Source organism: Schistocerca cancellata, chromosome 5, assembly GCF_023864275.1.
Source record: "Schistocerca cancellata isolate TAMUIC-IGC-003103 chromosome 5, iqSchCanc2.1, whole genome shotgun sequence".
Classification (NCBI taxonomy): domain Eukaryota; kingdom Metazoa; phylum Arthropoda; class Insecta; order Orthoptera; family Acrididae; genus Schistocerca; species Schistocerca cancellata.
In genome coordinates this window covers 67,128,803-67,142,353 of record NC_064630.1, presented here as the reverse complement: position 1 = coordinate 67,142,353, position 13,551 = coordinate 67,128,803, and the positions used below count along the sequence as shown (strand labels likewise).

General features: G+C 40.5%; 1 protein-coding gene across 1 annotated transcript in view; it reads right to left on the bottom strand.

Moving 5' to 3' along the window:
- The window catches only part of LOC126187989 (trans-1,2-dihydrobenzene-1,2-diol dehydrogenase-like), a 123,780-nt gene that overhangs the window by 75,562 nt on the left and 34,667 nt on the right, over nucleotides 1-13,551 (bottom strand). Inside the window, exon 3 of the mRNA XM_049929395.1 lies at nucleotides 5,367-5,658. Coding sequence (XP_049785352.1) covers nucleotides 5,367-5,658 — 292 coding nt within the window. The remainder of the gene's footprint in view (nucleotides 1-5,366; nucleotides 5,659-13,551) is intronic.

Genomic DNA, 13,551 nt, shown 5'->3' with positions numbered 1-13,551 from the left:
ATCAAAAGCGATGAGCGGTAGCAGGCGCTTTCGATAAAAAACGGGGGAGTGCAGCGCCGCTGCTGTCGCCACGGCCGCTGCCAGTAGCCAGCAAATGGATCCCGGAGCTTTGCCGCATACGGTGTCCAGAGGAGGACAGTCTGTAGGAAATCTGCCGCAAAATCGTTACTAGATAAAATTTTGATATCGGTGTGTCACAAAGTGAAATAGATTGAATCTGCGCTACCATTACATTCACGTCTTCAGCATTCAGACAGAAGAGGCTATAAAAATATTTTATGCCAGCTGCTCTCGATCCACTGACATTATGAACAGAAACAACGCACGCTACCGCTAGACCACAGGCGTAACCAGCCTAGAGTCTCTCTATCTTGGGACAAGTTTTCCTCCAGGAAGTGCCGCAGTCTACAGTGTTGCCAGATTGTGCAGATAACCGGACTTAGAGAATTAGCGAGTTGGCCAGTTTTTTTGTCCCATGTCGCGATCGGCGCGGACTTAGCCTCTGAAGCGGCCGGCCACCGGTCGAGTTTTATGTCAAAGAGTGTACATCAACAGGAACTGCAATTAAAATCATAAAATGTGCTACATTTATTCAATACTTACAAATGAGCATGAAGGAAGCATTTTACTATATTTAAGTATGGGTTTAGGCAATATGATTATTATTTGGTAAAGTGTGTACCTGTCAAAGTAATAGTTAGGTGCCGTAGTGCAAACTGGTAAAAGACAGCAGGTTGCCACCGAGTGCAAATGGGTGTGTTGATGTGTGCCAGTCTTGGGCATATAACTTCAAGGCTACAGATCCTGTTCTCAAAAATGATGATGAAGTCTGTACAGCAGAGGGAGCGCAATGTATAACTGGTCACACTCAACACTTACTATCTGCTTCGGAACAGCTGCAGTGTCGGGCACAGGGGGTCACAGATGCCCTACGATGCTGGTACATACAGTTCCAGGGTAATGTGAGCTCAATGTATCCTGCTTGGAGAAACCTGCATATGAACGTCCCTGGTAAGTGATTACAGGCCGAAATAAATGTTTGCAAAGTGTAGAGTCACACTGGCTCTTTTCAGTAGCACACCCGGTAGTTGCCATTTGCACAGGCTGTGACCAGGGCTGCTTACGTAATTCATGACAATTATAGCTCCACAGCCAGGATCTGATAAGAAATGGCACCCATTGTGACACCTCTGGTTCATCCTTCTGGCTGCCTGCTACCATTACATCATGAAACACCACATATTCCTTACTCTCCCTGCCCAACCTTCCACATGAAATTCTACATAGAGAAAATGTTAGTTACCTGATGCTACCACAGATTCGACCCTTCTCGCACCTGTAGAGTGAATGCTAGCTGCTCATAATTGTCAGACTTCTACTGGGCTAATGTTTGGGCATTTACAACAGTGTTAAGGAATATAACAGATACTCCGTGTGAAGGATCTCAGTCACACCCACAATTTTACTAGTGACAGACACTGCTTATTATTATCTGAGGCACATAATTGCAGAGATCTTGCCCCCCACCAACCTCCTACCTGCATGCTTTATAGTAAAAGTGTTGGCATCCATAAGAATTATGCTTAGCTGTTAAGGTATCATAGAAGAACTACAGGTACTGTGAGCCACAGACTAACTGAATGTGCCCGCAATGAACTTTGGAAAATTAACTAGTTCCAGATACAGCAACAGAGAGTGAGTTTGGAGAGCCAAATTCTTTGAAGAAGAAAAGAGTGTAATGGCACGGGCTTAGCCAAGAGGACTCAATGCCGTAATATGGTATTTGCTAGTGCAGCATTACACCACAGCATCCGCTGGGTGCTGCCACCCACCTGCTGATCAGTGCTTGGTTAGTTATCGAGACCGGGCATGCTTCCGCAAGCAGAATATGTGACATATGAGAGAGGAGCACCACAACAAACCCAATTAATTGCATATGAATACTGGCTTTCTGGGCAGGTTGATCACCAAATCGACAAATTGGCCAGTCAGTGTCCATTGCAGTGTCAGCTTCTGTTGTGAGGTTGCTACTGATCCAATGTTACTTTGACAGAACTGTCTGCCAGGGGATCCAGCTGCAACACTGATGGGCCCAAGGTCAAACTGATGCCCTCCTGGGCACCGAACCACTGGGCATACGCCAGTGCTAGATGACACCTGCCTTATATGCCCAACTGGGTTACACTCCCTGGACGCCTACACTACTCTCATCTGCCACGGCTGAGGTAGGCTACCACTCTGAGATGCACTCAACCTGGTCGTGCAAGTCTGCCACATCAGCTTCCAAAGTAGCTTGGCCTCAGATGGGAATGTTTACTGCACGAGGTTGAGCCGTGCTTCATCTGCACTGGGCAAGGCAACTGCAGACATCTTCATGACATTTTGCTGTCTTCACCCACCTTCCAATGCCTGCTAATTGTTACTAGTACAAACTGTCAGAAAGTAAGAAAGATATTCCACTCTCATCAAGATAATCCTCAATAATTCCTATAGTGAATATCACCCACTGTATATACTGACTTTGCGAAGTAAAATTCTTTGAATAATTTATGAGTAAAAATTTGACTACAGTCTCCAAAATTATAGGTGTGTACCATTACATTTGGTGTTTCAAATACTACTCTGTTGAGGCGCCAAATTAACATGTTACTAACTACCGAGTTGTTATGTTTTTGTTTAAAGTCATTAGAAAGCCTTCTAAGGGTAAATGATAGGGTGTCATGAGAAATACACTCTCGGCAAAGGGTAAAGATAACAAATTGACATAATTCATTTATTCATGTTATCAAAGAAAATTCAGTCAAGATTGCTAATAAATTAGGAAACAGAATTTCTGCACAGTACTCATATTCAGAAGGCAAAATGTTTAGTACCGCCAATAGAAACGTATAAAAATAAAACTGTCGACACTAGCAGAAATAGCTTCCAGAACTATGAGTTCCTTCCTCCAGAAGGAGACAGGTATATAGGTTTGGAAAGATAAAAAACTAAGTACAGGTCCTCGGACTTCAGAATGTTGGGGTCCCACCTGTAGTGGGGATAAGTGTAGACAAAGATGAAAGGGGAGGCGTCATAGAGAGTAGCAGGTCAGAGACGGTACACTGGCAAGCACTGTGGCAGCTTCTGTCCCAACCCGCCCTCATTCTCACTACTGGTGTGTCCCTCTTATCCTTTGTTCCAAATGACCTGCCCCTACATTTAAGCTTTCCCATCTGACACCTCTCCTCTCCCAAAGAAAGGAACTAACAGCTTTCCAAAAGCTAGGCTAGTGTCATCACTTATTATCTGTTTCTGTCAGCAATACCAAACATTTCACCTCCTGAACATAAGTACTAGCCAGCTATTCTGTCCCATAATTTATTACAACAATGACATACTATGTAAGATAACTAGCCGTTACCCACTGTTTTGCTCACATATCAGTAATGTTGTTGTGATGAGTGATGGTGAGTAAGCAAGCTAGTAATTTTACAGTTTCTGTGTATATAGTGGTGTAGAGATGTATACATAAAAAACTTATGCAGTGCCGGTAGGTAAGTACACAATGAATGTTTTTCAATTTTTTTGCTCCCCAAAATTCTCCCAAATTCCACATGTAAATGTATGACTCTGTCTGTTGTAGAGCCTTTAAATGACACTGTCGTCATCTGCAAGCATCTTGGAAACTTTGAGACATGAATGGTGCTCAGTGTCTAAAATGTGATGGGCTTGTGATTGTTCTGATGTCTCTGTAGCTTTTAGGGCTGCCCGACAGTCTGCATCCAAGTTCTGGCAGACATGAAATTGCTCTGAGGTTTGATGCATTTTTGAGTAACTTTTGCAGCTTGAGCTCTCTTAGAACTATGCACTAAATCAGACTTATGTTGGAGAGGCTTACAGTGATAGTTTTAAATATGGTCCTCAGGCTTATCATGCAATTTTATTTTTGTATCTCAATCAAAACTCTCTAGCTATGCCAGGTGGTGTGGGAACTCAATATCATAAACCATGCACACAACAACATTGAATTTTCACTGTCATGGAATAATCTATACACGCTTAGAGTTGCCAACCACCATGCCAGCGTTGTCTGCATGCCACTCATGTACACCATATTTAAAAATGTTAATAATATTCAAAAAGATACAACTTTCTACAGCAGCCTACGGTCTTCCTCAAGGTTTAGGCTACCTCCATACCAAAATACCATCAGGATTGGTTCAGCAGAGAGTCATGAAAACGTAACAGAGTGATTTACTTTCACAATTACTAATACTGGTATTAGTATAGACATATTAATTATACTGCTGAGAAGTGAATAAGCATTGTATTGATTACAGTGAATCATATCCTGTAGAACATACCAACCAATAACAGCATTTTCACACATATAATTAAGCGAGAGAGCAAGTAGCTTTTTCAAAAAGTAAACATTTTCCCTTAATTTGCATAATATTCTTCAAATGAATAGTTCAAGCTATTACATGGATATCGGTTCAGTGGTTTAGTTGTGAAAATGTTACAGAGAGAGTTACTTTCACATTTATAAGTAATGTGCAAGTATGGATTTGCTTGGATTAAACATATTGAGGACCATACAAGAATTGTATTCTGGCTATTAGCCACAGCTGCACCCGGAATCAGTAAAATGAAATGAAATGTTCATAGGGCTTTACTGTCCAGGAGACCCCAACTGGGATGTTCAAAAGCTTGGCACAAGTCTTTTGACGCCACTTCAGCGACTTGCATGTCAATGATGGTAAAATGACGATGAGGACAATGTACATTACCAGGAAAAAAAAACACCAACCTGGCTGGGCACAGAACCCTAGAACCCATGATCATGACGCCTCAGTACTAACCACATAACCACAAGGTGTCCATGCAAATTCAAACAGAGGCACATGACCCCCAGTGGCAAAAATGTGATGGGTTTGTGACTGATGTTAGTGTGGATTAAACAAGCAGAATTGTATAAACATTGTATTCATTAAGTTGAACTGTATTATGTAGAACATATCAAACAATACAAGGATTTTCACAAATATGAAGTTCAAAAATCAAAGAGTAAATAACTTTTTTTAAAGAGTAATTGTTGTTCCATATTGCATGTTATATTCTTCAAATCAATAACTATATTGTACTACATACTTTCTAAAATAGCCTATGTTCTTCCTCAGCATTCAAACTGCCTCCATACCAAATTTTATGAAAATTGGTTCAGTGGGATAGTCATGAGAGCATAACAGATAGGGTTACTTTTGCATTTATAATATTAGTATGGATTAAAAAATGAATCATATTATATTCTTACGAAAGAAAACTGCCTTTTTCATTTAGTAATATTGCTTTAACAGAGGTAAGAACAAAAACATAATACATCTTACCTCATGCGGTCCACACTTTCTATTGGAAAGCCAAAATTAACAATAACCTGGACGATTTCACCCAGATTCCCTGCTTCCATTTCCCTTCTCAGCATGTCATATGCAGGAAAACAACGAGACCAAATTGCTTCCATCAAAAACAATCCTTTCTCCCTCGCTAATGAAATCAGTTCAGTTGTTTCTTTCAAATTCATAGTCAATGGCTTTTCACAGAGTATAGGCTTCCCATTATTCAACATCATCTTTCCAATAGGAAGATGCTGTGGATGGACAGCTCCAATGTATACAACATCTGCAAAAATATGATAACTGCTTAAAAACAATCAAAAACACAAATAATTTTATGATAAAGCAATAGTGATGTGTTAAACTTCTGTGCCGGACTGGGACTTCAATCTCTTACTTGCCTTTCCAAGCAGTGTACGAGAGTTGGAACTTAAATAGTAGCAACTAATTATTCACAATCGATACAAAAGAGTTAGAGTTACATGTTTGCACCTGTTACTGTCCTTCAAAGTAGTCACCAGTGTTGGGTAGAACCCGTTGCCAACAATGTGGAAGGCGTAGTATACCATTAGCAGAGCCTGTTCTGTTGACGGTGCGAATGGAGCGGTCGAATCTCTGAAACAGTTCTGAAGCGAATACCATCAAATGGTTACTACATCTTTGGAATCAAATCAAAGTCACAAGGATTTAAGTCCGGGAATATGGTGGATGGTACAGTACTTCCCAGGCCCATCGACTGAACAGAGCAGCCACAGCTTGTGCTGTATGCGCCCGCATGTAGTCATGCAAAATGATGGGTGGGTTGTGCAGAAAGTGTTGCAGCTTCTTTCGCAAAGCTGGTCCCAAGGGATGCTCCAAAAACAAACAGTAATACTGTGCACTGACGGTCTGCTGCGGAGGAATGTAATGCGTTAGGATAACATCATCACAGTCATACACGAGAATCACCATTACTTTAGACCGTGCCATTCATACCATCAACAGAACAGGCTCTGCTAACGGTATACTATGCCTACCACATCACTGGCAACGGGTTCTACACAATGCTAGTGACTACTCTGAAGGACAGTAACAGGTTCAAACTTGTAAAACTTTTGTATCAGTTGTGAATAAATAGCTGCCACTATTTAAGTTCCAACCCTCATATTTACATTTTAGGTATCTAAACAACTTCAGACAGTTAAACTACCTACCACTTTCACATCAGGTAAGCATGGAATTGAAAGACAAAAGTACTGGCAAACTAAATCTATGAAATATTTCAGACAACATAACTGGGCAATTTGTGGTTCAATCGCTGAATCAATTTTTGTGTTTCCTCTAGAATTTCTATATAAGTGACAGAAAAAGAGAAAACCATATGAAGGACAAGGGATAAGAAGGGCAAAAAGTATAGTGATTAAATGGGATGAGGTCTCAGATAATTATGATTATAATGTTGGTGAGTATGATGACATTGATTATGATAAAGAAACAATATTTAGGTTAACAAAGGGCATGCAGTGAGATGGTATGCATGGTCAAGAGAAAACAGAAGAAGAATCGAAGTGGAAGAATACTGAGAATGAAAATGTACAAAATAAGAGGGAAAAAAGGGAAGCAAAGGAGAAGACTGACTATAATTAATCTCAAAAAGGTTTAGGAAACCAGTAAATTTTACCAAAGGGTTTTATGTTGCCTTAATAGAAATATAGTCGAGTATACTCGCTTCAATTCTTATAAGTAACTTTCTAGCTCAGCAGATTACAAATAGTCAGCTGGCTTAGTTTAACATTATTTGTTCACTGGCCTGTAATACACCGCAGTCCCACCGTGAATGCTACTCTCGAACACGGGATGAGTTGGTTGACATTCGTAAGCAGATGGAAATCACTATGACTACTGTCAAATGATTGCCAACCGCTGTGAATCAGTGTGTTAGAAGAGCTCCCAAGAGTCGTGTACCTGTGATAGCGGTACCTTTGTACTATTGTCTCCTGTGGATTCTGTCTCCTCTCGAGGAAGAACAGGATCTGTCATTAGTTGTCCACTTGACTGCGAGTAGCATATTGATGGTAGATGTAGGCATCCTGTACAAGGCAGACAGGGACCAGGGAGAACTCAGGGTATTATACCAACAAGTTCAAGGTGCTGTATTTAACTGAAACTAAACCAGTGAGACTCACTTCACCTATTTTGGGGAAATCTGTTTAGTCTAGTGTCAAGAGGACGCACATGCAAAAGGGCAGGGGTCTATTATTCACCAGCAATTCACATGTACAGCAAATAATGGTAACAAGGGACAGAAAAGAACATCAGATGCACTCAGTGTATATGCCTGGAGGCCTCATTCAACATGCTGAAGACACTACTCAAGCATCCAATCAAGGAACAGGGGGCAACCAAACTGCAGATTGTGACACACATTGGAACAAACAATGTCTGTCGTATGGGCTCCAAGGTCATTCCAGTGACTGGCAAAGAAGGGTGAGAAGACCAGCCTTGCGCACAGAGCTCCCACAAAGCACACAATTTGCAGCATTGTCTCCAGAACTGATCTTGGCCCCTGGTTCTGAGTCAAGTGGAAGCAATGAAACACAGATTTCGAAGGTTCTGTGAAAAGCTACGCTGTGACTTCCTGGATTTGCACCATAGGGTTGAGATTTGTAGGGTCCTGCAATTGGGTCAGGTGTGCACAACACATCAGAGGCTGCTGCCCAGGTAGCTTACAATGTTTGTGGGGTGCACACAAGGGCTTTTTAGATTAAGTGACTCTCAACCCAGTCCCACTAAAGACAGCTGTATGAGACCCACAAGTATAAGTGTAAGACCCAAAAGAATGCTGCTCACATGCACAACAAAATGTTAAGAGTTTGAAGTCCTCCTGAAAATCAGTGAAGCTCATATAATACTAGGGACAGAAAGATGGTTGAAACCTGAAATTGATAGCAGTGAGATTGCTGGGAAAAACTTTAAGCGTATATTGAAATGGCAGGATAATGGGAAATGGGAGTGGGTATTTGTTGCAGTAGACGAGAAACTCAAATACACAGAAATAGAAATTGAAGCTGAATGCAAGACTGAGCAAATATCAGTATCAGGGATGGGAATTAAATGCTAACTGGATCCTTCTATTGCCCACCAGACTCGTCTAAGAACGTATCAAAAAATTTAGAGAAAACCACAGTTTGCTTGTATGAAAGTTCCCAAAGAACACTGTATCATCATCAGAGACTTCAATTATTCAACAATCAATTGGAAAAATTCCAGTTTTGTTAGTGTTGGGTGGAATAAGACATCCTGTACAACATTACTAAATGCCTTTTCTGAAAACTATCTAGAACAGACAGTTTGCAACATAAGTCATGATGGAAATATATTGTATCTAACGGCGAGAAATAGACCTGCCCTCTTTGAGGATGTCCACTTCAAAACTGGTATCAGTGACCCTGATGTGGTTGTGGCAACAATGATTACGAAAGTACAAAGGACAACTCAAACAAGTGAAAAGGTATGTGTGTTCAGTATAGCAGATTAAAAACCAGTAGTGTCATATATGAATGAGGAACTATGAACCTTCAGCACAGGGCAGGGGCATGTAGAGGAACTATAGCTCAAGTTTAAAACAGCTGACCATGCACTGGATAGAAGGCAGTCAGGTTGATGCAGTATTTCTTGATTTCTGAAAAGCATTTGACTCAGTACCATATCCACACTTGTTATCGAAAGTACAATTGTACAAGGTATCAAGTGGAATTTGTGACTGGATTGAGGATTTTTTGGTAGGGAGCATGCAGCAAGCTATCTTGGATGGAGAGTCATCAACAGATGTAGAAGTAACTTGGGTGTGCCCAAGGGAATGAGTTGGGATCCTTACTGTTCGTAATGTATATTAATCACCTTGCAGACAATATTAATAGTAACCTCAGACTTTTTGCAGATGATGCAGTTATCTGTAATGAAGTACTGTCTGAAAGAGGCTGCATAAATATTCAGCCAGCTCTTGATAAGATTTCAGTGTTTCAAACATTGGTAATTTACTTTAAATTTTCATAAATGTAAATTTCTGCACTTCACAAACCAAAAAAATGTAATACCCTAAGACCATAATATCAATGAACCACAGCTGTAATCAGTCAACTCAAACAATTACCTGGGTGCTACAATTTGTAGGGATATGAAATGGAATGAGCACACAGATTTAGTCATGGGTAAAGCAGTTGGCAGAATTTGGTTTATTGGCAGAATACTGGGGAGATGTAATCAATCTACAAAGGAGATTGCTAACAAATCACATTTGCGACCAGTTCTAGAATATTGCTGAAATGTGTGGGACCCATATCAAACAGCACTAACAGGTAATACTGAACGTATACAGAGAAGGGCAGCATGAATGGTCACAGGTTTGTTTGACCCATGGGAGAGTGTCACAGAGATGCTGAAGAACTGAACTGGCAGACTCTTGAAGCCTATTTACAAAGTTTCAAAAACCATCTTTAATTGATGACTCTATGAATATACTACAACCCCCTATGTATTGCTTCCATAGTGACTGTGTGGACAAGATTAGATTAATTACAACATGCACTGAGGAATTTAAACAATCACTCTTCCTGTGCCCCATACATGAATGGTAGGGGAGAAAACCCTAGTAACTGCTACAATGGGACTTACCCTCTGCCACGTACTTAACAGTGGTTTGCTGAGTACTAATGTAGATGTAGAGAGAATGGCAAAATCAGAACAACCGAAAGAATTTCAAGAAGAAAAACATCAGAGAGTACCTGTTAACTGAATTAAAATGTCAAATTGTTCATAAGCATGGATGGAAGTACTCAACTGCACATTGTAGATATATTCTTTACATGTGGCTCTGTATTGTTTTGGTATACTGACGAGCCAAAATATTGTGACCACCTGCTCAATAACATGTTGGCCTATCTTTGGAACACAATACATCACCAATTCTGCATATCATGGATTCAACAGTTTGTTGGTAGGTTTGTGGAGGTATGTTGCGCCAGATGTCCATTCACAAGTCATGTAATTTCCTTAAACACCAGTTTGCTGATTTTTGTATGCAGTGATGGCACTTGATAGTGACCAAAATGGGTTACTTGATTAAAATCACGTGAATTTTGTGACCAAGACATCAATGTGAGTACACTATAATGCTCCTCAAACCACAGCAGCATGATGCTGGCTTTGAAACACAGACAATTATCTTGCTGGTAGATGACATCGCTGGCAGGGAAGACATCAAGCATGAAGTGGTACAGGTGGTCCACAGCGACCAGCGTGTCTTTGATTACTACCAGAGGTCCCATGCGAGTGCACAGAATGTCTCCCACAGCATAATACTGCTCTCACCAGGCTGCATCCTTGGCATGGTGCAAATTTCGAACCGCTGTTTGCATGGATGAGGGCGTTTGCAAAGATGACTATCAAACTGGTTTAGCAAAACGTGATTCATTCGGCGAGGCGACATGTTTCCATTGATCCGTGGCCCAATCCCAATGATCCTTTGGCCACCAGAATTGTAACTGACAATATTGTTAGTCCAATAAATGAATGCATACGGTTGTCTGTTGCGAAGCCCCATGTTCGACAACGAATGGTGTGCTCTGAAACTACTTGTGCATGCAGCAGCATTGTGCTCTTTTGGCAGAGATGCTACAGATTGGCACCTATCCTACTTTACACAGCAGGCAAGCCTCCAAATCCCATGTTCTGTGAACAGTTGTGGGCATACAACTACTTATCGCCCATTGGGAGTTTCACTGTCGTTCTACCATTTTCTACAGGTGCTCACTACAGCAGCATATGTACATTTGACCAGCTATGCCTTTTTCGAGATATTTGTTCACAGGCTCTGGATAATAATAATATCACCTGTATCACAGGTGATTATGTCAATACATTTCCCAATTTGCCGCCCCTCTAATTGCTGTAATGATTCTTCTGCATCCGTCTTTGATCCACTTATATACAAAGGGCGTTCAAAATGTTTTGCAGGGGCGTCTATAATTTTTTTATTTTTTGCAGGGGGAGAATGAAATTTTGTTCGAACATACTTGGAACATTTAGCTATAAGTTGGTATATAAAAGTATTTTCTTTTATTTACAGATTAGCCATAATGGACCGCGAAATAGATGTCAGGTTGCGACAACGGTCGGTGATGGAATTACTCTTCAAGACCGGCGATGACTCTGCCACATCGATTCACATTCAAGTTGCTCCCTGTTTATGGGATCGCAACAGTATCCAACGGTGGTTGCAGAGGTTTAAAGCAGGTGATTTCTCTCTACTGGACAAACAATGGCAGTGAGTGATGTGAATAAAGAGACCATTGATCAAATCATCCAAAATGACAGAAGTGTAATGACACAACAGCTTTATGAAATGACTTGTTTGTCATTGGGTAGTGTGGTATCTCTGGTACAACCACTAGGGTACAGAAAAATCTGTGCATGTTGGGTGTCTAGATTACTGACAAGATAAATGAAAACAATGAGGAAGAATGTGTGAGGGTCTCATGAAGACCTTTACTGAAGAGTGGAAACAGTGTTTTGACGGAGTCATTACCCAGGATGAAACATGGTTGTTTTTGTCCGAACCTGAGGGCAAAACCCAATCCACAGAGTGGCGTCATCCGGGTTCCTCTCAGAAGAAGAAACCAAGACTTTCATGAACAACAGGCCCGGGACTGTTACTGTATGTCATTGGACAAGCTGCGACATGCCATCAAGACCCACAGACCACAGCTTCAGGGTCAGCTCATCAGACTACACTATGAAAATGCCAAACACCATACAGCCCTTATGACACAGGAGAAAATCAGGAAAATGGGTCGGAAAATTGTTCCTTATCCTCATTACAGTCCGGACTTGGCTCCATCTGATTTTTACCTCTTTAGTCGTCTGAAGGTCCACCTGCACGGTAAAACATTTGATAGTGAGAAAGACCTATATCCTGTGCCAAGCGAGGGTGTAAAAGTCAGTCCCCAGAATTTTACCAGAGTGCATTTACGTCATGGAAAGAACATTGGGACAACACAAAAAATTTCATGCGCTTCCTGCAAAAAATAAAAAAACAAAATAGAGACGACTGTGCAAAACTTTTTGAATGCCCTTTGTACTTTCCTTATCATGTCACATTCCTGCAATTCCACCAGGTGACATCCAGTCTCACAGAGGGCAGTGGTCATAATGTTTTGGCTTATTAGTGTGAATTGTTTTTTTTCTCTTTTCCCAATTTATGTTTTAATGGATAGGCTTCAAAATGGTAACAGAACTTCTGAAAGTTATGCAGTTCTGTCACCCTGGATTGTGTAGGTTTCACAGTCAGTCAACTGTGTGTTTTGAAGTGATCCCACATTCTTGTGTCCCAAATTTATAAAAATTGCATAGAGTTCCCTTAGATCACAAGGATATTCTTATGGATTTTAATCAAAGCAATCACAGATTGGAGAAAAGAATTCAATAATGCCAGTAGTATAACAACTGATATCAAATTCCAGAGTACTTCTAATAACGATACTTCAGTGCTTGCTAGGCCAGAGAGAAGAGTACTCAACGTAAAACACACTCATGAAAATGAAACTAAAGGCAGAAATGCGTAAGATTTGGGAGGGCAGAGGAGTAATAATAATAATAAAAAAATAATAAAAATATATAGTTCTTTAAAATGGAAGCAAGTGCTTCTAAAAAGAAGAAAGGAGGCTTATGAAGAAAGAAAGTACGGATAGACAGTTGTGAAGCAGAAGAGAAAAGATAAATACTTATATACTGGTGTAAATTGAGAGCAGGTGGACTGCAAGGGCAATGTACACAGTGAAGAGCCTGTTCTGTTAATAGAGTTCACAGTGCTTTGAAGAGAGATACAAATTGTACGAGCAGTGAAGCAACTACCACGGTTACTGCAGAAATGTTCTACAACATGTCTCAAAACATGTCACACATTTGCCAGTGTGGCAGTTTGTCTTTATATATTAACTCTTAGTTAATAAATTGGTAGCTTTCAAATATGAAGTCATGTTGCAGACATATAGCTTAACAGAGTAGTGATGCCACAAAACTTGGTGAAAAGTATACATGTGGATTACTCTCTACCATACAGCCCTTATACTTCATTGTCTATTATTTAAGAACACAAAAGTAACAAGGTAGGAAAAATAAGAAAGATCATTTAATTGAAAAA